We start from the raw sequence: 24,433 nt of genomic DNA on the forward strand, positions 1-24,433 counted from the left end.
GTCTGACCTTTGTATCTTTTAGGACAATCGTATCAGTCTGGTGGATTATGTGGTTACATACTATCTGCGCAATTTCGACGAGGTACAATATTTATGAACACATTATCTACAATGGACTAAAAGCTAACGACTTCTGGATTTTCCTCATGTTTTGTCATTTATGGGTTGTTTGTTGGTTTACAGCACGCAGGAACAGACAAGAGTGCCTTCCCACTTCCTGAACCACAGGATTTCTTCCTGGCCGCTCAGGTCAAGTTTGAAGACCTCACAAAGGACATGAGGAAGCTGAAGAGAGACCTGACTGGTAAGATGTGTTATTTCACTCTTTTATAATCAACTCACAGAACACCACCAGGCATGCAGATAGGCATCCTGACCTATATGTAGTAGGATCCTTATTGTAGATTCTGTCTTCTCCCGTGTTTCAGGGTAGATTCAGGATCTCAGATGCTCTGAAGCACCTTTTCCTTAACAGGCATGACATCATCACTCCTGAATGTCCCCCAGCCCTGATCATGCTCTCTGCTCTTATGTGAGAACTGTCTTCATATTGGCCAAAGCAAGACTATCTCTCTGAAATGTTTACAGATGATACGAAAGCTGGGTGGAAATGCAGTAAATGTGCAACACTCTCATGAGAAACGTGTTCAAGTGGCTGGTATCAGGGGCTCGGTGCTCGCCGGCATGGTCCGCCCAGTTCGCCAGGCAGCTAGTCAGCAAACGAGCAACACTCTCATGAGAAACGTGTTCATGTGGCTGGTATCAGAGGCTCAGTGCTCGCCGGCATGGTCCGCCCAGTTTGCCAGGCAGCTAGTCAGTTAGCCAGGGACTCAGCCAGCCAGCCAGTCAGTCAGTGGTCCGCTGGGCCATCCAGGGGTTAAAGGCATGGCACCCCCAGTGCCCTGGTGTCTGTGATTATTTAAATCAACCAATAATATGGCATATGAAAGCAATTAGATATGCTCTCCACTCTCCCCTCCTTGTGCAGATTGCTGTTAAACCCTGATCCTCTCTGACCTGGGGGAAAAATACTAAGTCTACAAAAGAGCCCCAGACCCACCTCAAGCTGTCACTCATTTATTAGGAAAAATGGAAGACCTAAACACAATAAATGTAACATAAGGGCCCTCTTATTTGATCTCTACTGCAGGAAAAAAATGTTACAGTCTCACCCGGGAGTCCTCGGGGTATTGGCAGGGAGCAGTGAGCGTGAATTCTCAGTGTTTGGTGAGGTCCACCTATGACTCCCATTTTTATCCTCCCCATCAGCCGCCAGGAATAAATATTTATGCTGCACTATTATAAACCACCCTAAAGAAACCAAATGGTCTTAATTATATCAGATGACTTCCATTCACATCTTAATTGTGTCTAACACATTCGAGAGTCGAGAGTGTACTGCTGAAAGGAGAGGAGATTAGCGGGGCTAGGGAGCCTCATGATGACTCCTGTTTTGCCCTCCCCTTTGATGCCTTGGTAAGGTTCAGGGATGTTCAAGCTATATATTTCTCTCTCCATATCGCTCTTCCCCAGAGTGAGGCTCTCCTAAGTAGCCAAGCAGATGTATGTCTGTGCGTGTCTGGTCCGAGACGATGCACGGGAGCAGGTCAGACTCCGTGGCCTGGCGGCTGCCCTCTCCTCCACTCCACCGTGCAGAAACATGATCCTCATTTGATCTGCCTTCCTGTTTGGGCAGGAGGTGATGACCTCTCTCTGGGTCTCTTTCTGGGGATGGGGGGGGGGGGTGCTAGGATCCATCCATCCCTTCTCTCCTTCACAAGGAGCAATGCTACTGTAGACTAATACCTGCATGTTGCACTGTTTTTTCTCTAGTGTCTTCTGAGGCTTTCAGTTCAGTGTGTCCACAGAGGTGCCTGTCCCTTTATATGTGTCCACAGAGGTGCCTGTCCATTCCTATCAGTCCAGAGAGGTACCTGTCCCTTTCTTTGTGTCCACAGAGTTTCCTGCCCCATTCTATGTGTCCACAGAGGTGCATTTCCCTTTATATATGTCCACAAAGGTGCCTGTCCATTTCTATGTGTCCACAGAGGTGCCTGTCCCTTTGGGGGCTACAGTACATGTAGATGTCCCTGGAGAGTATCCTTAGTTCACCCAGTCCCAGGGATTTAGGTGGGGACAGAGTGCGACCTTTCCTCCCATCAGGGCTAGCGGAGGCCACGGCCACGTAAAGCTCTCTTTAACTGCTGGGTAATTGGGGTGGACAGTGAGGCAGGGACGCTACTGAATGAAATAGTATCAAATAAAATAGAACAGTCAGAGCTCATTTGCTGCCCAGGGGAGTTTAGTGTTTCACAGAAGGCCTGTGAGGGGTTAGGCATTCATCACCATGGCAAATCAGACAGTGTCTTTACTTGAAATGCCCCTTAATGTCAGGTCGAGGCAAGGCCTTTACCCTGAAGCCTGTTTTACGACAGAGGCTCCGGTTGGAATTCCATGTGTGGAGTCGTTGGGGTAGAGTACCGCCACCTCTCCTCCCCACATAACAGTTAAATATAGGCTCCTCAGCTTGCTGAAAGAAAGGCGCAAGATGCAAGGAACATGCAGAGGGTAGAGAATACATATTTTGTTTTAAAAAAAGTGGGTAGGTAATCTATAAAATTACTATATTTAGAATTTAAGTCTATCAACTAACATTGCCTGCATCATTTCTAACCCCCCCCCCCCCCCCCCCCCCCCCCCCCCCCCCCCCCCTGGTTGGAGTACTTGGTGGAAAATATTACAATTCTATATACAGTACCAGTCAAAACGTTGGACACACCTACTCATTCCAGGGTTTTTCTTTATCTTTACTATTTTATACATTGTAGAATAATAGTGAAGACATTAAAACTATGAAATAACATGTAGTAACCAAAAAATGTTAAACAAATCAAAATATATTTTATATTTGAGATTCTTCAAAGTAGCCACCCTTTGCCTTGATGACCGCTTTGCACACTCTTTGCATTCTCTTAACCAGCTTCATGATGAATGCTTTTCCAGCAGTCTTCAAGGAGTTCCCACATATGCTGAGCACTTGTTGGCTGCATTTCCTTCAGTCTGCAGTCCAACTCTTCCCAAACCATCTCAATTGGTTTGAGGTTGGGTGATTGTGGAGGCCAGGTCATCTAATGCAGCACTCCATAACTCTTCTTCTTGGTCAGATAGCCCTTACACAGCCTGGAGGTGTGTTGGGTCATTGTCCTTTTGAAAAACATATGATAGTCTACCTAGGACATTGCAGTATTTTGTTTTTTATGTGTTATCTCTTACATTATTAGCCCAGGAAATGTTTTGTGTTGTCACGTCCTGACCATAGAGAGCTATTGTTTCTCTATGGTGAAGTGGGTCAGGGCATGACTGGGGGTGATCTAGTTTATTTAGTTCTATGTGGTGTCCTAGTTCATTTTTCAGTTTCTACAAACGATCGTGACATATGTTATTGTAACGGTTTTCTTCTGGGGAAAGACAGGCGGATCAAAATGCAGCGTGGTTAGTTTTGTACATCTTTAATAAAGATGAAAGTACAACAATCTACAAAACAAGAAACGTGAAAAAACCAAAACAGTCCTATCTGGTGCCACAAACACAAAGACAGGAACAATCACCCACAAAACCCAACACAAAACAGGCTACCTAAATATGGTTCCCAATCAGAGACAATGACTAACACCTGCCTCTGATTGAGAACCATATCAGGCCAAACATAGAAATAGACAAACCAGACACACAACATAGAATGCCCACCCAGCTCACGTCCTGACCAACACTAAAACAAGGAAAACACACACAAACGATGGTCAGAACGTGACAGTTATTACATAAGGTCTGGAATAACTTTTGGACATAGCTTCCGAGTATATTACTCGCTAATGTTCAGTCTCTGGATAATAAAGTTGACAAGCTCAGAGCAAGGATTTCCTTCCAGTGACACATCAGGGATTGTAACACACTCTGTTTCACAGAAACATGGCTCTTTCGAGATATACTGTATGAGTCCGTTCAACCCGTTGGTTTCTCAGTTTATCGTGCAGACAGGAATAAATATCTCTCTGGGAAGAAGAAGGGTGGGGTGTATGTTTCATGATTAATTACTCATGATGTTGTGATAACATACAGGAACTCAAGTCCTTTTGTTCAACCGACCTGCAATACCTCACATACCTTCGGTCATAGTCACAGCCGTGTATATTCCCCCTCAAGCCGATACAACGACGGCCCTCGAAGAACTTCACTGGACTTTATGCAAACTGGAAACCACATATCTTGATGGCGCATTTATTGTAGGCCGGGATTTTAACAAAGAAAATTTGAGGAAAACATTACCAATGTTTTATCAACATATTGACTGTAGTACTCACGCTGCTAAAACACTCAACCACTGCTACTCCAACTTCCAGGATGCCTACAAGGCCCGTCCCCACCCTCTCTTCGGCAAATCTGATCACGACTAGATTTTGCTCCTCCCTTCCTATAGGCAGAAACTCAAACAGGAAGTACCCGTGCTAAGGACTATTCAACGCTGGTCTGACCAATTGGAATCCACACTTCAAGATTGTTTTGGTCACGCGGACTGGGATATGTTCCGGGTAGCCTCCGAGAACAACAAAGACGAATATACTGAGGCAGTGACTGAGTTAATCAGGAAGTGTATAGGGGATGTTGTACCCATTGTGACTATTACAACCTACCCTATTCAGAAACCATGGGTAGATGGCAGCATTCATGCAAAACTGAAAGTGCGAACCATCGCATTTAACCATGGCAAGGTGACTGGGAATATGGCTGAATACAAACAGTGTAGTTATTCCCTCCGTAAGGCAATCAAACAGGCAAAACGGCAGTTTAGAGACAAAGTGGAGTTGCAATTCAACGGCTCAGACACGAGACAATCGTGGACTATAAAGGGAAAAGCAGCCACGTGGGGGACACCGACATCATGTTTCATGCTAAACACCTTCTTTGCCCATTTTGAGGATAACACAGTGCCACCGACACGGCCATCTACCAAGGACTGTGGGCTCTCCTTCTCCGTGGCTGACGTGAGTAAGACAATTAAGTGTGTTAACCCTCGCAAGGCTGCCAGCCCAGACGGCATCCCTAGCCTCGTCCTCAGAGCATAACGCTGGCTGGAGTGTTTATGGACATATTCTCCCTATCCTAGTCGGTTGTCCCCACATGCTTCAAGATGTCCACCATTGTTCCTGTACCCAAGAAAGCAAAGGTAACTGAACTAAATGACTATCGCCCATAGCACTCACTTCTGTCATCATGAAGTGCTTTGAGAGACTAGCAAAGTAAAGCAAGAGGAAAACCTATGTAAGAATGCTGTTCATTGACTATAGCTCAGCATTCAACACCATTGTACCCTTCAAGCTCATCATTAAGCTTGAGTCCCTAGGTCTGAACCCCGTCCTGTGCAACTGGGTCCTGGACTTCCTGACGGGCTTCCCCCAGGTGGTGAAGGTAGGAACAACACCTCCACTTCGTTGATCCTCAACACTGGGGCCCCACAAGGATGCGTTCTGTACTCCCTGTTCACCCATGACTGTGTGGCCATGCACGCCTCCAACTCAATCATCAAGTTTGCAGACGACACAACAGTAGTAGGCCTGATTTGAGGTGAGGGCCCTGGTTTCCAGGAAAATAACCTCTCACCCAACATCAACAAAACAAAGGAGCTGATCGTGGACTTCAGGAAACAGCAGAGGGAGCACCCCCTATCCACGTCAACAGGACCGCACTGGAGAAGGTAGAAAGCTTCAAGTTCCTCGGTGTACACATCACTGACAAACTGAAATTACTTGGCACCTAAAACCCTCACAAACTTTTACAGATGCACAATAGAGAGCTTTCTCTAAACATGTGTATGTGACAAATACATTTGATTTGATTTGATTAGCTCATGTTTCTTGGCCCAAGCAAGTCTCTTCTTCTTATTGGTGTCTTTTTAGTAGTGATTTCTTTGCAGCAATTTGACCATAAAGGCCTGATTCAAGCACTCTTCTCTGAACAGTTGATGTTGAGATGTGTCTGTCACTTAAATTTATTTGGGCTGCAATCTGAGGTGCAGTTAACTCTAATGAACGTATCCTCTGTAGCAGAGGTAACTGGGTCCCCATGAGAAACAGTTTCATTTTAGCGCTTGATGTTTTTGCGACTGCACTCGAAGAAACTGTCAAAGTTCTTGACATTTTCCGGATTGACTGACCTTCATGTCTTAAAATAATGATGGACTCATTTCTCTTTGCTTTTTTGAGCTGTTCTTGCCATAATATGGACTTGGTATTTTACCAAATGGGGCTATCTTCTGTATATAACCCCTACCTTGTCACAACACAACAAACTGTCTCAAATGCATTAAGAAGGAAAGAAATTCCAGGCCTCCCGAGTGGCGCAGTGGTCTTAGGCACTGCATCGCAGTGCTAGCTGTGTCACTAGAGAGTCTGTGTTCGAGTCCAGTGTCGTGTCATTGGCATCATTAAACTGAAGACTGTTATTTTATCAAATCAATTCTCTGTAATTATTATTACGTGATTAACTAATCAGGTAAATATGAATTAACTAGGAAATCGGGGCACGAAGGAAAATATTCAGATTACAAAGTTATAATTTTCATAATATAACGTTCAGATATTTTAATATCTGATCAATTAGTCTTCTAATTAATGAGTTATTCTTTACCTCACGTTAGTCTCATTCCAAATGTTGTAAATTGTTGGTCATCTGCACAAACCCAGTCTTCACGATGAGTCATCCATACATCAATTGTCTCAATCATTTATTTATTAACTAACTAAATAATCACAGAAATGCACATACAAACAAACAAACAAACAAAGTAGATATGTTTACAAGGAAATGATAGGGGATGTGCCCTAGTGGGCTAAACTGGTATTACGGCTTGGTGGACAAAAGGGAAGTGGGTGTAGACTTCGAAAGGTGGGAATTACGCAAATGAATCACTACACACTTGATAATCATATTAATTGAAATGCTAATCCTTTGCACACTAAACATTTGTTTAACACTTTTTTGATTACTACATGATTCCATATTTGTTATTCATAGTTTTGATGTCACCACTATTATTTTACAATGTAGAAAATAGAAAAATATAGAAAAACCCTTGAATGAGTAGGTGTGTCCAAACTTTTGACTGGTACTGTATATATATATTGTTACGTTACAGCCTTATTCTAAAATTGATTAAATAAAAAAAAATTCTCAGCAGTCTACACACAATGCCCAATAGATGTAGATATTTTTGCAAATGTTTTAAAAATATAAAGGTGCTCAGGTGCATCCTGTTTCTGTTGATCATCACAATGTCATTGGAGTCTACCTGTGGTAAATTCAATTGATTGGACACGATTTGGAAAGGAACACACCAGTCTATATAAGTTCCCACAGTTGACAGTGCATTTCACAGCAAAACCAAGCCATGAGGTCGAAGGAATGGTCAGTAGAGCTCCGAGACAGGATTGTGTTGAAGCACAGTTCGGGGGAAGGGTACCAAAACATTTCTGCATCATTAAATGTCCCCAAGAACACAGTGGCTTCCACCATTCTTAAATGGAAGAAGTTTAGCACCACCAAGACTATTCCTAGAGTTGGCCGCCCTGCCAAACTAAGCAATCGGGGGAGAAGGGCCTTGGTCAGGGAGGTGACCAAGTACATGATGGTCACTCTGACAGAGCTCTAGAGTTCCTCTGTGGAGATGGGAGAACCTTCCAGAAGGACCAGCATCTCTGCAGCACTCCAGCAATTAGGCCTTTATGGTAGAGTGGCCAGACTGAAGCCACTCATCAGTAAAAGGCACTTGACAGCCCGATTGGAATTTGCCAAAAGTCACCTATAGACTCTCAGACCATGAGAATCAAGATTCTCTGGTCTGATGAATCCAAGATTGAACTCTTTGGCCTGAATGCCAAGCGTCACGTCTGGAGGAAACCTGGCACCACCCCTATGGTGAAGCATGGTGGTGGCAGCATCATGCTGTGGGGATGAGGTAAAGTTGAACGGAGCAAAGTACAGAGAGATCCTTGATGACAACCTGCTACAGAGCGCTCAGGACCTCACACTGGGGTGAAGGTTCACGTTCCAACAAGACAACGACCCTAAACACACAGCCAAGACAACACAGGAGTGGCTTCGGAACAAGTCTCTGAATGTCTTTGAGTGGCCTAGCCAGAGCCTGGACTTGAAAACCTGACAGAGCTTGAGAGGATATGCAGAGAGGAATGGGAGAAACTTCCCAAATACAGGTGTGCCAAACTTGTAGCGTCATACCCAAGAAGACTCAAGGCTGTAATCGCTGCCAAATGTGATTCAACAAAGTACTGAGTAAAGGGTCTGAATAGTCATGATATTTCCGATTTATATTTGTCGTACATTTGCAAACATTTCAAAAAACCTGTTTTTGCTTTGTTATTATGGGGTATTGTGTGTAGATTTATGAGGATTTTAAAAAAAAATCTATTTTAGAATGAGGCTGTAATGTAACAAGTCAAGGCGTCTGAATACTTTACAAATGCACTGTATATATACATTTTGTATGATTTCCTCAAACTATGACCTCCCAAGCATTCCCTTACAGCAGAACAGAGCTCAGTGGTGCACTCTAGCTGACTCCCTGAACCTTGGAGAACCGTGTCTTACAACAAATATTCGTTTCCAGGACTGTGTGTACACAGTATGTCAGCATTGTGTTCTCAGACAGGCTCTGTAGGAGGTGGGCCAGGGTTGGATTCTGGATTTGTCCAGGCTGATAGAGATAGATTTATCTTAGGGGGAGTAGCGGTGTCTTACTGTACCTTTACAATAAGCCTCCTGGCTGGCCCCATGTAGCCTGGGTTATAGAAGGGCTCTTGCGTGGATGGGAGGGAGGTGGAAGCTGGGAGCCTGACAGTGCACTGGGATTGTATATAATTGTGGATTAAGAGAGAGAATTGTGCTTTAGAGCTGATGGAAAATTATCCAGTGCCTGGCGTAGATAACACTGATCTGTCAGGCCAGATCACGGACAAGACTAACCTCTCTCTTCCTACGAGAAAATAGTTTCCAAAACATTCATGCTTGATGGGCAAAAACACTATGTCATGTATGTATATCTGTAGGAGTTTTTTTAAATTGTCAGTAATGCTTAGAAATAAAGTGCACAGCAAAATCAACATGAATCTTTAATTGAAGTGAGTTTTAGCAGTAGAACATTGAGAACATAAACCTTTTTCTATATGGCAGTCAATTATGTAGAGCTCCATGATTATCCAAGACAGTTTGTGTGTATAAAATGTTGTTTTCCAAACATCCCAGGGTCTACAGAATAATGTGGCATTGTCTTGATGTCCTAACATTTCCCTGTAGCTTTGGGCAAGCCATTGGTTAATGTGGAGGAATTCATGGTTCATTTATTACATCAAAGTGACAAGCTTGACTAACCGCGTTTGCCATGTCTCGGAGCAGAAGTCAGACTCTGTCTTTTCATGTTAGCCCCTTCCCCATATTACAGTACAGTAACATACCTTATATGATGCAATAGTCTGGCATACCAGCTAGCCCAGTGTCCTTACAGACAGCATGTAGTGGGCGTGCTTCCTGTGTACAAACTCTGTAGACGTCATGTATCCATGCCTTACTACAGTATTAACAACAAGCAGTTTGTGTCTGGCAACCCTTGATTATATGGCCATCAAATCATCCTACCATCATATCTGTCTTATGTCACCTCTCTAAATCCAAATAAACCTGCATGGACATCACAGATGATAAGGTTTTGAACTAGATCCCTCTACATGTATTTGGATACTGAGAATATGTGTGGGCATTTCATGTATTGCTTACAGTTGATGATGAGTAATTCTGTAAATTAAGATACATTTTATTTTGATTTACACATAGATATCAGTCACTTTCCACAATAATGCTGAATCCACTGTCTGTATGTGGGCTGACCCTGGCTGGAAATGGTAGGGAGCTTCTGTCTGTCTCCCAGCATGCAGCATTGTGTCTGTGGTGGGAGACAGGTCCCCTGTGACCTGGTGACTGGACAGAAAGCCAGACAGGACAAACAACGCTGACGGTAGCAGTGCGGTCCGCTTCTGTCTGACCATGACGTGACAGTCTTTTGCGACAGAGTTTTTTCCTCTGAAAGAAGAGCCTCAAGTGAAGTCTCTCTCTCTCTCTCTCTCTCTCTCTCTCTCTCTCTCTCTCTCTCTCTCTCTCTCTCTCTCTCTCTCTCTCTCTCTCACCCTCTCTCTCTCTCACCCTCTCTTTCCCCTTCTCTCCCCTCTCTCTCTCTCTGCTGCTGTGCCCACAGGGAAACTGATATGGTTGTTTGGGCACAGAGAGCCCAGATGAACACTCACTGGCCAATTAGAGAACAGCATGGACATATTTACAGAGCAGGCAGAGCAGGCTTCAGTTGGCCTGTTACACTGTAATACTGTAATACTACTGCTACCCTGTAATAGTACTGTTACACTGTAATACTACTGTTAAACTGTAATACTACTGTTAAACTGTAATACTACTGTTAAACGGTAATACACACTGTTAAACTGTAATACTACTGTTAAACTGTAATACTACTGTTAAACTGTAATACACACTGTTAAACTGTAATGCTACTGTTAAACTGAAATACTACTGTTAAGCGGTAATACACACTGTTAAACTGTAATACCTCTGTTAAACTATAATAATACTGTTAAACTGTAATACTACTGTTAAACTGTAATACTACTGTTACACTGTAATACTACTGTTAAACTGTAATACTTCTGTTAAGCGGTAATACTACTGTTACACTGTAATACTACTGTTACACTGTAATACTACTGTTAAACTGTAATACTTCTGTTAAACAGTATATCCCCAGGTGACTTCTGCATTAGAAAGAGCTCACTCCCTCCTCCTCTGCCTCCTCCTTCTACTAACCCTCCGTGATTATGCATTGTCACTGAAAGACAATGTCCTAAACCAGAGGCCCACTGGGGTTTTATTTTAAGCAGCTGCTGATGTTATTTGGTCTTCCTTCTTGTGGCCTACGCTGTCTGGACCACATTTTGGAGGGGAGCCGCCTCTGAATTGTAGTCTTGCTGTTTTGAACACCCTTTACTGTGCTCACTTGAGACAGGGGGATTTTAATGTGTGAGGGAGCTAATCATTTTTTAAAAGTAGGATCTTTTCAGTCGTGTTAGAGCTAGATCACCTGATCAGGTGTGTGTCATGGTTGTCCCTCTCAGCTGTGGATGATGTGATTGGAATAGTGTCTTTGCTTACTCAAGTAGTGAGCGGTAGTTCAAGTTGTCCCTCACCTTTCAAGAGCAACTTTTCCTCCGAACCTGGAAAAGGATAGTGGGTCACTGGGCATATTCACCTGTTCTTAATACATCCCTCTTGATTGTTGTGGAAACCAGTGAACCAGTCTTAGACTCTGACCAAACAGTGTTCCTGTTGTGTTGTTAAGACATTAAGCGATGCAGTAATAACCAACGCAAGGTATTTATTGCACAGCTTTATGACTTACAGCTTTGAGGAAGTTATTTTGGCAGGCGGCTCTGTAAATATCATCCCATGTTGATTGTTAGGAGGAAATTAAATAGTTTGGCTCGCGCTCCGTCAAGTCATCGACCGTTTCTTTTGAGCCCGTGTGAGCTAGGTGGTTTGGCAGGACAACAAAGGCCCATCCAGAGCAAACAACAAACAAGGCTTCCACATTCAGCCGTCACCCACATGTACAGTCCTACTGGGAAAAGCCAGAACAGGACAGGGCAATCTACTGCCAGCATGTCAGCTCCCGAGTGGTGCAACGGTCTAAGGCACTGCATCTCAGTACTAGAGGAGTCACTGCAGACCCTGGTTCGATCCCAGGCTTTATCACAACCGGCCGTGATCGGAAGTCCCATAGGGCGGCACACAATTGGCCCAGCGTCGTCCGGGTTAGGGGAGGGTTTGGCCGGTGTAGGCCATCAATGTAAAATAATAATTTGTTCTTGACTTGCCTGGTTAAATAAAGGTTAAATAAATAAAATACAATTGTAATGTGGGGACCCTTCGATTCGGGTCGAGAGCCAGACCCGATCCCCTGGTGCGAACACCGGGGCCTCACTGCGGTGACGGTCTGCGGCGTGCTGAAGATGGACATGAGCAGCGTCCCATGTCTCCGCGTGCCGGAACCAGTCGTCCACCACAGGAGCCTAGGTCTGACTCTGATGACAAGGAGCCGGCTGATACACACTGGAAGGGGGTGAGGTTTTTGGAGGAGTAGCGGAGCGTGTTCTGGGCCATCTCTGCCCAGGGCACGAACGCTGCCCACTCCCCCGGCCGGTCCTGGCAATAAGACCTCAGAAACCTACCCACATCCTGGTTTACTCTCTCCACCTGCCCGTTACTCTCAGGGTGAAAACCTGAGGTAAGGCTAACCGAGATCCCCAGAAGATCCATGAACGCCTTCCAGACCTTTGAAGTGAACTGGGGACCTCGATCAGACACTATATCCTCAGGCACCCCGTAGTGCCAGAATACGTGTGTTAACAAGGCCTCCGCAGTCTTAGGGCCGTAGGGAGACCGGGCAGAGGGAGGAGACGGCAGGACGATCTACAACAACCAGGATAGTGATGTTTCCCTGTGAAGGAGGAAGATCAGTCAGGAAATCCACTGACAGGTAAGACCATGGTCGTTGTGGTACGGGTAAGGGTTGTAACTTACCTCTAGGCAGGTGTCTAGGAGCCTTGCACTGGGCGCACACCGAGCATGAGGTAACATAAACCCTCACGTCCTTAGCTAAATTGGGCCACCAGTACTTGTCACTAAGACAGCGCACCGTCCGACCGATACCAGGAGGACCAGAGGAGGGTGACATATGGGCCCAATAGATTAGCCGGTCCCGGACAGCAGACGGAACGTACAGACGCCCAGCCGGACATTGAAGGGGAACAGGCTCTGTACGCAACGCCTGCTCAATGTCTGTGTCCAGCTACCACACTACTGGTGCCACCAGGCAAGAGGCCGGGAGTATGGGAGTGGGATCCATGGGCCGCTCCTCTGTATCATACAGCCGGGACAATGCGCCTGCCTTAGCGTTCTGAGAGCCTGGTCTGTATGAAAGGGTAAATACAAAACGGGTGAAAAACATGGCCCACCTTGCCTGGAGAGGGTTCAGTGTCCTCGCCACCTGGATGTACTCCAGATTACGGTGGTTAGTCCAGATGAGAAAAGGGTGTCTCGCCCCCTCAAGCCAATGTCTCCACGCCTTCAAGGCCTTGACCACAGCCAACAGCTCCCGGTCCCCCACATCATAGTTTTGCTCCGCTGGGGTGAGCTTCTTCGAGAAGATGGCACAGGGGCGGAGCTTCGGTGGCGTACCCGAGCGCTGAGAGAGCACCGCTCCTATCCCAGCCTCAGACGCGTCCATCTCCACTATGAATGCCAAAGAGGGATCCGGATGGGCCAGCACGGGAGCCGAGGTAAACAGAGCCCTCAGGTGACTAAAAGCCCTGTCCGCCTCAGCTGACCACTGCAAGCGCACCGGGCCCCCCTTCAGCAGTGAGATAATGGAGCTGGCACCTGACCAAAACCCCGGATAAACCTCCGGTAGTAGTTGGCAAACCCTAAGAACCGCTGCACCTCCTTGACCGTGGTGGGAGTCGGCCAATTATGCACGGCTGCAATGCGGTCACTCTCCATCTCTACCTCTGACGTGGAAATGCGATACCCTAGGAAGGAGACGGACTGTTGGAAAAACAGGCATTTCTCCTTGACGTACAGGTCATGCTCCAACAGGCGACCAAGCACTCTTCGCACCAGGGACACATGCTCCAGGGACACAGCACGTGTAGCGGAGTATATCAAAATGTCATCAATATACACCACTAAACCCTGCCGTGCAGGTCCCTCGTCTACAAAGGCTTGGAAGACTGAGGGCAAATTCATCAACCCGTACGGCATGACGAGGTACTCATAGTGCCCAGAGGTGGTACTGAAAGCCATCTTCCATTCGTCTCCCTCTCGGATACACACCAGGTTGTAAACGCTCCTGAGATCTAGTTTGGTGGAGAAGCGCGCCCTGTGTATTGACTCTATCGCTGTAGCTATGAGCGGTAGCGGGTAGCTATACCTCACCGTGATCTGACTCAGACCCCGATAGTCAATACACGGACGCAGACCTCCCTCCTTCTTCTTCACAAAAAATAAACTTGAGGAGGCGGGTGAAGTGGAGGACCGAATGAACCCCTCACACAGGGATTCGGAGACATATGTTTCCATAGCCTCTGTCTCCGCCTGTGAGAGGGGATACACGTGACTCCTGGGAAGTGCAGCATCTACCAGGAGGTCTATCGCACAATCGCTGATTGTTGATGAGGTGGTAATTAAGTCGCCTTCTTTTTAGAGAAGGCAAGAGCCAAATCGGTATATTCAGGGGGAATGCGCACGGTGGAGACCTGGTATGGACTCTCCACCGTTGTAGCACCAACGGAAACCCCTAAACACCTACCTGAGCACTCTCGCGACTACCCCGTGAGAGCCCTCTGTGGCCAAGAAACAGTGGGGATATGAAAAGCTAACCAGGGTAGGCCCAGCACCACGGGAAACGCAGGAGAGTCAATGAGGAAGATACTCATTCTCTCCGTATGACCCCCCTGCGTCACCATATCCAACAGTGCGGTGACCTCCCTAGGTATCCCTGAGCCTAATGGTCGACTATCCCCGTGAACGGGGAAACGCACATCCACGGGAAAAATGGAGGTCCCTAAACTATGAGCTAACGCTCTATCAATGAAATTCCCAGCCGCACCTGAATCTACGAGCGCCTTATGCTGGGAATACGGAGAAAACTCAGGAAAAGTGACAGACAAACATATGTGCAACAGAGGGCTCTGGGAGAGAATGGTGCCGGCTCACATGGGGTGACGCCAGAGCAACCTGCCTGCCGCCTCGATTCCCAGAGGAACCAACCTGGCACCGACCGGCAGTGTGACCTCTGCGGCCACAGATGGTGCACGAGCGGGAACCTCCTCCGGTCTCCCTGCGCACCTCCCCTCCCAGCTCCATAGGTATCGGAGAGGTGGTGGGGGAGGATGGAACCACCAGACCCTGATCTGGACGTCCACAAGTAGTCAGCAGGTTGTCCAGCCGGATAGACAGGTCCACCAGCTGATCGAACGTGAGGTTGGTGTCTCTGCAGGCCAGCTCCCAACGGACTTCCTCGCGCAGACTGCAACAATAATGGTCGATCAGGGCCCTGTTGCTCCATCCCACGCTGGCAGCCAGGGTCCTGTACTCCAGGGCGAACTCCTGGGCGCTCCTCGTCTCCTGCCTCAGATGGTAGAGGTGCTCACCCGCCGCTCTACCCTCGGGCGGGTGGTCGAAGACTGCCCGGAAACGGCGGGTGAACTCCTCAAACTTGTCCAACACCGCATCTCCCTCTCTCCATACGGCATTGACCCACTCCAGGGCTCTCCCGGTGAGGCACGAGACGAGGGCAGACACCCTCTCACGATTCGATGGCGCCTTGTGGACGGTGGCCAGATAAAGGTTTAATTGCAGTAAAAACCCCTGGAAGTTCGAAGCCCTACCGTCATACTCCTGGGGCAAGGAGAGACGGATCCCACTGGGTTCAGGCGGGAAAGGAGCGTTCAAGAGAGACCCCGGTTGCGCTGATGGAGGCGCTGGAAGAACTCCCTGTCTCTCCCAGAGGTCCATCGTCTGGACAGCGCCTGTTTCTCTCAGCGATCCATGGCAACGCCAAGATGGTGAAGCATATCTGTATGCTCCTGGACGCCCTCCTCCAACTCAATTGCCGGGGTATCCTCTCCTGCTGACTCCATAGTACGGTCTGTAATGTGATGCGTGCTGGTGGCAGGGAAGTCAGGCACAGGATAATGAACTTGGTAAAAAGGAGCTGTTTAATAAACATCAAAACCTTCGAAAACCAAAGTATACAAAATAACAAATAGAGGGTGCAAAAACCGTCGCACACCAGAATATACAATAAACACCTACATACAACAAACAATCTCAGACAAGGACATGAGGGGAAACAGAGGGTTAAATACACAACATGTAATTGATGGGATTGGAACCAGGTGTGTAGGAAGACAAGACAAAACCAATGGAAAATGGAAAATGGATCAATGATGGCTAGAAGGTCGGTGACATCGACCGCCGAACACCGCCTGAACAAGGAGAGGGACCGACTTCGGCGGAAGTCGTGACAAAAATGTCCCATCTAGCTAGTGGGCCATACACTCAATGTTTTGGGTGGCTGGCTCAGTACCTATCGCTACAACAGAGATGCCCCAGTATCTGTGGCTTCAACATATTATGTGTTATCTCCTCTAATTTCTTCAGAGTAACAGCTTGAACACCCTACTCCCATTCAAAAGTATTTTGACAAAACTATATTTCCATCATTTGTCTATTGAATATGTTGATGAAGATTTATAATCAATTTCTTATTTTTTCCCCCAGAAAATGGTGTTAAAGCCCCTTTAAAGACTATTACTTGGCTTTACTGATAATGAAACATGATCTCTGTTTCCATTTTGAATGCAGACCAAGCTCATTTAAAGTGATTGCCAGTTCTCTTTAATAGCCATCTGGTTGGGATGTTTTGGAGGAGATTCACACACTTCTTTTCCCTCAAATGTTTCCCCTCGGCAGGCTTTGGTTAACTAACTTATGAAAGTGTTGGAAACGTGATACCCACTCTCACATGTCATTAATTAATGTGCTACATTTGCTGTTTGGGCACGCTAGTTATTGTTTTATACCTTAGCCCAATGATGAGGCTCTGACAATAAAAAACAAATGCCAATTTCACACAGTACACCATAGGACACAGTCTACTCTTTCTCACACTTTCTCTCCTCCACCCACCCCAGGCCAAAGCTTTTTAAATCCATTCCTGCTGAGAAATGTCCAATATTGAACGTTTCCTGCCTTCTCTCTCTCCCCCAGCGTGTGAAAAGGATTTGCAGAAGGTGTGTGCTAACTCCTCCGAGGAGAACCTCCAGCCCTTCAAGGAGAAAATGGAGGCCTTCGTCTCGACCGGTGAGTAAAACAAACCAGAAACGAAGAGAGGAGGAGACAAGGCCCCGTGTGTTGACTACCAGGGGGTGCTATGTGTTGTTTTAGTAGATGTTGCTCCAGCAGACTCAGGGGGTTGAAAACATTGCGTGTCACATAATACAGGCAGCCAGGCCGGGCAGCGAAGGCTGTTTGATCCCCAGTGAGAGAGATAATAAAGCCAAGGGGCCAGAGAGGATACATTGGTTCTGGCCTGATTGGGTGTTTAGATGTGTTTACTCTCCCCTTGGCCTCTACAGGCCACTTCTTCTCTACCGATTGTAATGACAGCTCTTGGAAATTAGGATTCTTGAATGTTTGATATCACTCACTGCTCCAGAGGAAAGCAGAGGCCTGTGTCAAGCAGAGGCCTGAGCCCATCCACTGGACTGAGTGATGAGACGACCTTCCCCCTCCTCCTCCCTCCAAATCATGCTCTGTGACACACTCCCAAATTCTACCAGTAGATAGTGATGATATATTTACTCCCTCTGTCATGTCTCTAAGCCAGCCTGTCACTTCTCTGAATGGAGAATGAACCCACTGTTCTCCAGAGATGAAACATTCTCCACATAGACTATTTATTGCTGAGGAGAATGTCAAGTAAAGAAACCAAACTCAGAGAGAAACTAGAGAGGTCCTGTTTGCCTTCCTTCCAAAACACTGAGCGGAACCATTAAAGCCCAAAGCAGTAATTTAGCTCTTCTATATATTTTTTGTGCCCTTTCAGGTGGTTAGTTGTGTGATGGTGGAGCCCAGGCCCAGTGTCAGTTAAAGGGGGCTGCCTTTCTGACAGCACAGGGACAAGAGTCTAAAGCCTAACCCTGCAGAGGGGATTACATTGCCCTTAACATGCTGCCTGTACTCATGACTGCTATAAAGCTGGCAGGACATCCCTGGCTGAGGCCTCGTAAAGGCTGGCTGTACTCAGTGGGACATTTTGGGGACCACCGTGGCAGCCAGGGACACACTACACTGAGACAGAGACACTCTGATCCCTTCCACCTCTCCCCCTCCACTAGGCATCTTCACCCCAGAGTCTTCCCTCCCGACAGCCCCCTCCAGTGCCCTGCAAAGCCAGTCAGTCAGCTAGTAAAGCTGCTACCATAGAAAGCATAACGCTTATCTACTTCCATCATGCAGCCATGGGCTCCTGTAAGGTTTCTGTGGTATGCAGCATGAGGAAGCACAGATGTCATAGTTTTCCAAAAGAGAAAGTGACATCCATCTCGGAGTGTTCCTCCGTTGGCCAACAGGTTCAACTGTGATTACTATTGATCATGGGAATGTGAAAGGGAGAGGAAAGGAGTTTACAGAGACGCGTTGTAATCCCTGATTTACTGGAAATGACTGTGTAAATATTCCCAGGAGTTATTGTTCACATAGCAGCAACACATCCGCTCCTAACATGCATTACAACGTGGCATGCAGACAGAGGGAGAGGTGCCTTGTCAGGCTTATACAGAGCAGGTACCAGGCTCGTGACACTAAAGCAACATAATGCATACAGAACCTCTTCCTCATTTGAATGAGTGCCAACTAGGACTCTGCATTTCGTCCCAAACAGTATGTAGTGGTGCTTTTGGCAATGTTCTCACAATATTGGACACAGTTCATTGGCTTTAAACGATCAAGCTATCATCACTCTCGCTGTGGGTAAACATCAACCAAACAGACTGCAACTCAAGCATCTTGGCAAGCCAACAACCACCTGCATGCAATTTTGCCACCTTCACCAATTTTACACAGGCGAGGCGAGGGCCTTCCCACATTTCTGCATACCACAAAGAGCCACAAAGAGCAGGCTATTAACAAAAACACTGCCTCAGGTCTATGGCCCTCTATAGGTCTGGTAGGGCATCGGAGTTGCTTAAAGGGAAGCCACCTCTCTCTCCCTTGCCAACATCTTCAACAACCTCTTATCTCTCCAAAGTACTAGTGAGAACAAAAGTGTCACAAGGCGATCTACGTTTTACTCCATTGAAGGGCAAAATACACAAATGACTTGCGGCAGACAGAGAATATTGGGAAACAATAGGGTCTTTCTATAAAATATGTAAATGAGTGGTCTCGCGGAGAGATTGCATCCACATGTCGGGGAGGTAGAGAGTGAGAACTGGAGGCAGGGAAGTGTTTTCAGCATAGAGATATTTCGAGTACTGTATTCATTGCGAACAAAGTCTGCCTTGGTATCCTTGTCTCCTAGTTACATATTGCAAACGGAAATGTATTATAGACTGTTTATTCCCTTTAACATTCCAGTGTGTCAAGCATGTAGTCTTGGTCAATATCACAGAATATTTGAAAGGTCTTTAAACCATTGTCGTTGCCACTGGCTACAAAATGGTATTGATTTACAAAAAAACATCTTGAACATAAACTTTCCAGTGGGAAACTTATAATCCGTTCTTAATAAACAGAGCTCCTCCAGCAATTGCACTTACTTGTGAAGCAGCAAGGTTTCGTGTAAGAGATGTCCATTCCATTATTCATCTTATTCATCAATGTCGTCATTGGTATTGATGGACAGCTATAACCATAACCAAGCATGTGTAGGAAGGGAGCCAGTATGAATTATCTCATATGTACAGTATACTTTTTTAATGGAGGGACAGTCTGTTTGTCATAGTGCACTCCGTGCTTGCTCCTGTGCGAGGCATTGGGAGCAGAGCAGCTCATGTGATCGTGTCTGTGGAGCGCTGACCCAGAACTGCCTGGGAGGCTGTGTGGAGGCTGTGGGGGCCGGCAGGCTGCTCCCTCTCAGCAGGGCCCACAGTTGAACCCCAACGCCCTAGGCCCTGCCTCGCAAACCTGCTGGTGATCTCACAACGCTCCTACAACACTCCTACAATGCTCCTACAGCTCCAAGTCATTGAGCCTTTGTCTTGTAAGGCATTACTCTGCCATTACCCATGACCACCTCTGCTTCCTTTCTGTATATACAGTACTGCTCCCCCTCTCATTATATATGTTTTGGTAGAATGCTGAAATGTTGAGTCCCTAACTTTCAGCAGCACTCAGTTAGCCTATTTATGCAACACTTCAGCGGTTTGGGAGCAAGTATTTCCCCTAACCTTCAGAACTCTTTATTAGCGTTGAAAGAATGTTTTGTTACTTTCTACAAAAAACAATGAGCCAAACCCACCTTTCTGTTCTCACTTTAATAGAAAGTCTTTGAATCCTTCGGGGACATTTTGAGTAGTGAATACACTCCATGACTAATTTAAAACAAATTTTCCCACTTGAATCTTTAGTTCTGTCATGTTTTATTTGTCTAGTGGTCTATGGGCTTTCATGTGTTGTTCAATAAGCTCTCTTTGTTGTCAATGAATCAGAACCCAGTTACTAATATTCAACTCTTCCAAATAACTATGTGTTGAGTGGAAAGTGTCAGTTTAACATGGCATGCCATGTAGTCCTTTAACGGCTGAGTCTCACTCTGTGAGGTGTTCTCCTTTATGTTTACTGCTGAGAGGTGTCTGGCCCAGGGAGATGTTCCTCCCTCTGGTCCCAATGCCCCAGGGCTGCGACAAGGACACTGCCCTGCAAAGGGTGCAGTCGGGCCCTAATTTAAGATGTATGTCACTAAAGATCCCATTGCACACTGGTGTCCACCAGGCTAAGCTCACCACCCTTCCCCACCAGGCTATTATGGTCATAATCATCTGGTTGGTCATATATGCACAATCCTGAGCTCTTCACTGTGTTGGCAAACAATGATAATTATGTTGTCTTGGGCAGAGGCTTTGAAAACAAGTGTGCTTGTTTGTGCTATGGTAGTAGGAGGCCGTAAGCTCCCTCTTGATAGGACAACAATACGAAAACCAGCACAGCTGAACAAAGTTCAAAGATTAGGGCTGGCAAGGAGCAAGGTATATTTATCGTTTCCGAGAACAAGAGATTTATCGACACACACACAAACTTTCACACATACACGTTACAGCTCCTTTTGATGTTTGATTGAGTATGTATGGAAATGGCATACACACATCAAAACATTTTTATAGCACGGAGCTGTAGTCACTGATGCAGTAAAGATTGTGTGTTTTTTCCCAGAGAGGTTCCAGGTCCTTAACACAGCTTATGTATGTAGTTTCCTAGCACTTTGTTATCTGACTGCTTGGTAAACCAGTGGTTTGGAAAAGTGTGTCAGAGTTTTAAAGGCCTAATTTATTGTCCTTCTCAGCATGAGCGTCTCATAACTTTCTAGTTAGCCACTACTGGTTTCATGTTTACACAGGGAGCGGAGGAAGAGAAACTTCACACATCCTCTTTCTCTCTCTCTCTCTCTCTCTCTCTCTCTCTCTCTCTCTCTCTCTCTCTCTCTCTCTCTCTCTCTCCCCCCTCTCTCTCTCTGTGGGCCGCTCTCTCTCAGAGCGCCGGCCGGCCTGGTGCCACCTCTACACAGAGCCGCACCAGAGAGGACCTCAGGCGCCAGCCTGAACCCCCCGCTGGGCCTAACGCCATTGGTCATGGCTCTCCCCCCTCCTCCCCAATCCCAGCCATGGCCACCCCTTCCCTTCATTAGGTTTACTTCAGACAATCAGCCTGCTTATGTAAAAAAAAAAGCAAAGCAAAAGGGGTGGTAGCAGCTTAAGCTCACCCTCTCCCAAAAGACCCCCAAACCTGCCTTTGAACAATTTTTGGGAGACTTCCCCCTCTTAAATCTTCAAGTGGGAAAGGTCCCCCATCATTGTAAAAAGGATGAATCTGGAAAATGCAATAAATCTGAGATCACAGGCACTCTCTGGCCCTAGATAAATTCTTGCACCTCGCCCTGGCCCGCCGCACACATCTGCCTTGCATTTAGACACTTTTACATGGCAGGAGTCCACAGGAGCCTCCAGTTCCCAAGCCTCATACACTCACTCCTCAGCCCTGCGCTGTGCTGTGCTGCCTGTGCCCCTGCTACGCACCTCTGCCCCTCTCCCCTCCTCAACACACAGTCCACACTTAGACCTCTCCTTACACCCCCACCTCAGACACCACCACCTCACACTCCTCATCAACACACTCACACACAAACATCTCACCTCTTACAATTCACCACGGTGAAATCCATGGACACCTCTACCACATGCTCCACCACCTTAGACATGTCATGCTAATGACCCTTCACCCTGACACTCCTCCTGGGAGAGGATAGATCTGTACCCACAGGACCCCCATCTGTACCAGCGGGACTGCATGGAGTGTCATTGATGTACCTCAGTATACCTCCATTTGGAAATATCTATTCCCACTAGTGTATGTACTGTGACCTCCAAGCCTCCCATACTGCCTCACACATAGGTCTGTTTACTCCATGTGTATTCATCTAATCCATGCTGTTGTTTTGTCTTTTCCAGTTCAAAAGGACCACACTGCTGAGGACGATCAGCTCAAAGCTGCACAGAAAAGGTATGAATCGTCTCTGTCTGTTCTAATATAACACAACACAATTAACCTAGAGGTCATAGACCAAACAACGTGTCATATCTGTATGACAGAGGAGCTCTGTATTTCCTGACCTGGCTGTTTGCATACCTCTGTAATACCTTCTGACATACAGAAGGGAACTCAGCCAAGTATAATGGATGGTGGATGTCATGTAGCCATGCAGGTTCTTCTGTCATTTAGTACATTTTAGTCAGTTATCAGATGTTCTTATCTACAGCAACTTACAGTAGTGAATGCATACATTTTCATACTTTTGTTTTGGTCTCCTGTGGGAATTGAACCCATAACTTTGGTGTTGCAAGTGCCATTCTCTACCAACTAAGACACACAGGACCAGTACAATCTCCAGGTCATAACCTGGCACAATGTAGACTAGCCCCGAGATAGGGAAGGGCTGTCTGGAGGGCTGCCTATGGAGACAGACACAGACACTACGCTTACATGTTCACACACACTCACCAAACTCACATACACTGTGCCAATGCCGATAACCCGCCATGCTTACATACACACACTGTGCTCACTCCACTCTAGTTGTTATCAGGCCTTATCTTCCGTGTTTGGTACTGCAAACTCTAAGAGTCACTGTAGGAAGGCCCACCTTATTTATGGAGAAATGGTCAACTGGCAGACGTTTAACTAGTGTCAGAGAAAAAACATATCTGGAAAATGTCATATTGGAAAAACACACTAGAAAGAACAAACAAAGCAAATAGATTATTTTTCCTTGTTTAGATAGAGACCAGAATTGTTTGCTTTAAATCGTAACTCTCCAGATTCCAAAATAAATCATGAAAAGCACATGAAGGAGAAACCAAAGGATGCTTGATGCTGGAAAATGGAAACTATAAACTGTAAGATGTTGATTGCTTTGGACAATACTACAACTCAGCCAATGTTTCCAAACACCCCTGTTTCATGTTTCAATTTCAAGCCAAGAGAAGCACTCAGATTGGCAATGCATGGGTCTCTCCATCTCTCTCTCTGTGTCTCTCACTCCATCTCTCTCTAACTCCATCTACCTTCTTTCTCTGTCTCTCGCTTTCCTCTCTTCCTCTCTCTCTCTCTCCTTCTCCTGGTGGTATTATGATATCTCTCTATGTGACTGTGTGACTGACACCAGTGTAATGAAGGTCTTGAACTTGGGGATATTGATCAAAAGGGTCCCACGGCTGACAGCCCTTAGCCTTTAATGAAGTTTGCCTTTAATTTCATCCAAACAGTCCGGGGCTGCCTGCCGCTGGGGGGGGCTCTCAGGTTCCCAGGGACGCACCTCATAAAAGTGACACGCTGGTGATGAATATGGGCGGTGGGCCGTGGTGTGGTGTGTGTGTACCGTTTGTTCTGTGGGGTGTGGGTGGGCCCCGGCCCTCACATCTGTCCTGGATGAGGCATCTACCCCACCGACACAGCCACACATTAGGGCTCCGTGTTAATAAGGCTCATAGACATCACATCATCACTGCCAGCTACTGAAACACAGGGTCAACCCCTTAAGGAACGGGAATGAATTTGTCTGTTATGGCCTGAAGCATACCATCATCATAGGAAGGACCGGTTGCTATGACATTTGGGTTGTAGAGAAATTACATTAATTTTGTCAATTGGTTAGCAAAATTACTTTATGGAAAGCTGACATGATACACAGTTTATGACAGTTTCAGAGATGTAATGTGAGTTTCTTGCTCAATATCCTGGGTACCCTATGCAGTGAGCAATGAGGTCCTTTCCTGAACATGCAATCCTAATTAGTTTCTTTTATGTTTCAGTTTCCCTGAGGTTTCCTGATACGTCCACAGTTAATGGACCATTAAGTTTCCCTCCCTCATCATGCTCAATTTCATATGAAACGACTGCAGCGTGTGTGCTGCTTACATACGTATGTGGTTAAAGGGTTGTTAGCTGGAGGGATATTTGAACTGTC

At 46.3% G+C, this 24,433-nt stretch overlaps 1 protein-coding gene across 3 annotated transcripts in view; it reads left to right on the top strand.

The window, feature by feature from the left end:
- The window catches only part of LOC109904018 (formin), a 109,159-nt gene that overhangs the window by 54,791 nt on the left and 29,935 nt on the right, over positions 1–24,433 (top strand). For all 3 annotated transcript variants that reach the window (XM_020501080.2, XM_031788212.1, XM_031788213.1), the window contains 4 exons: positions 23–82; positions 184–304; positions 16,963–17,055; positions 22,419–22,470. In XM_020501080.2, the coding sequence (XP_020356669.2) occupies positions 23–82; positions 184–304; positions 16,963–17,055; positions 22,419–22,470 (326 nt within the window). The remainder of the gene's footprint in view (positions 1–22; positions 83–183; positions 305–16,962; positions 17,056–22,418; positions 22,471–24,433) is intronic.

Source organism: Oncorhynchus kisutch, linkage group LG14 (genome assembly GCF_002021735.2).
Source record: "Oncorhynchus kisutch isolate 150728-3 linkage group LG14, Okis_V2, whole genome shotgun sequence".
NCBI classification, from domain to species: domain Eukaryota; kingdom Metazoa; phylum Chordata; class Actinopteri; order Salmoniformes; family Salmonidae; genus Oncorhynchus; species Oncorhynchus kisutch.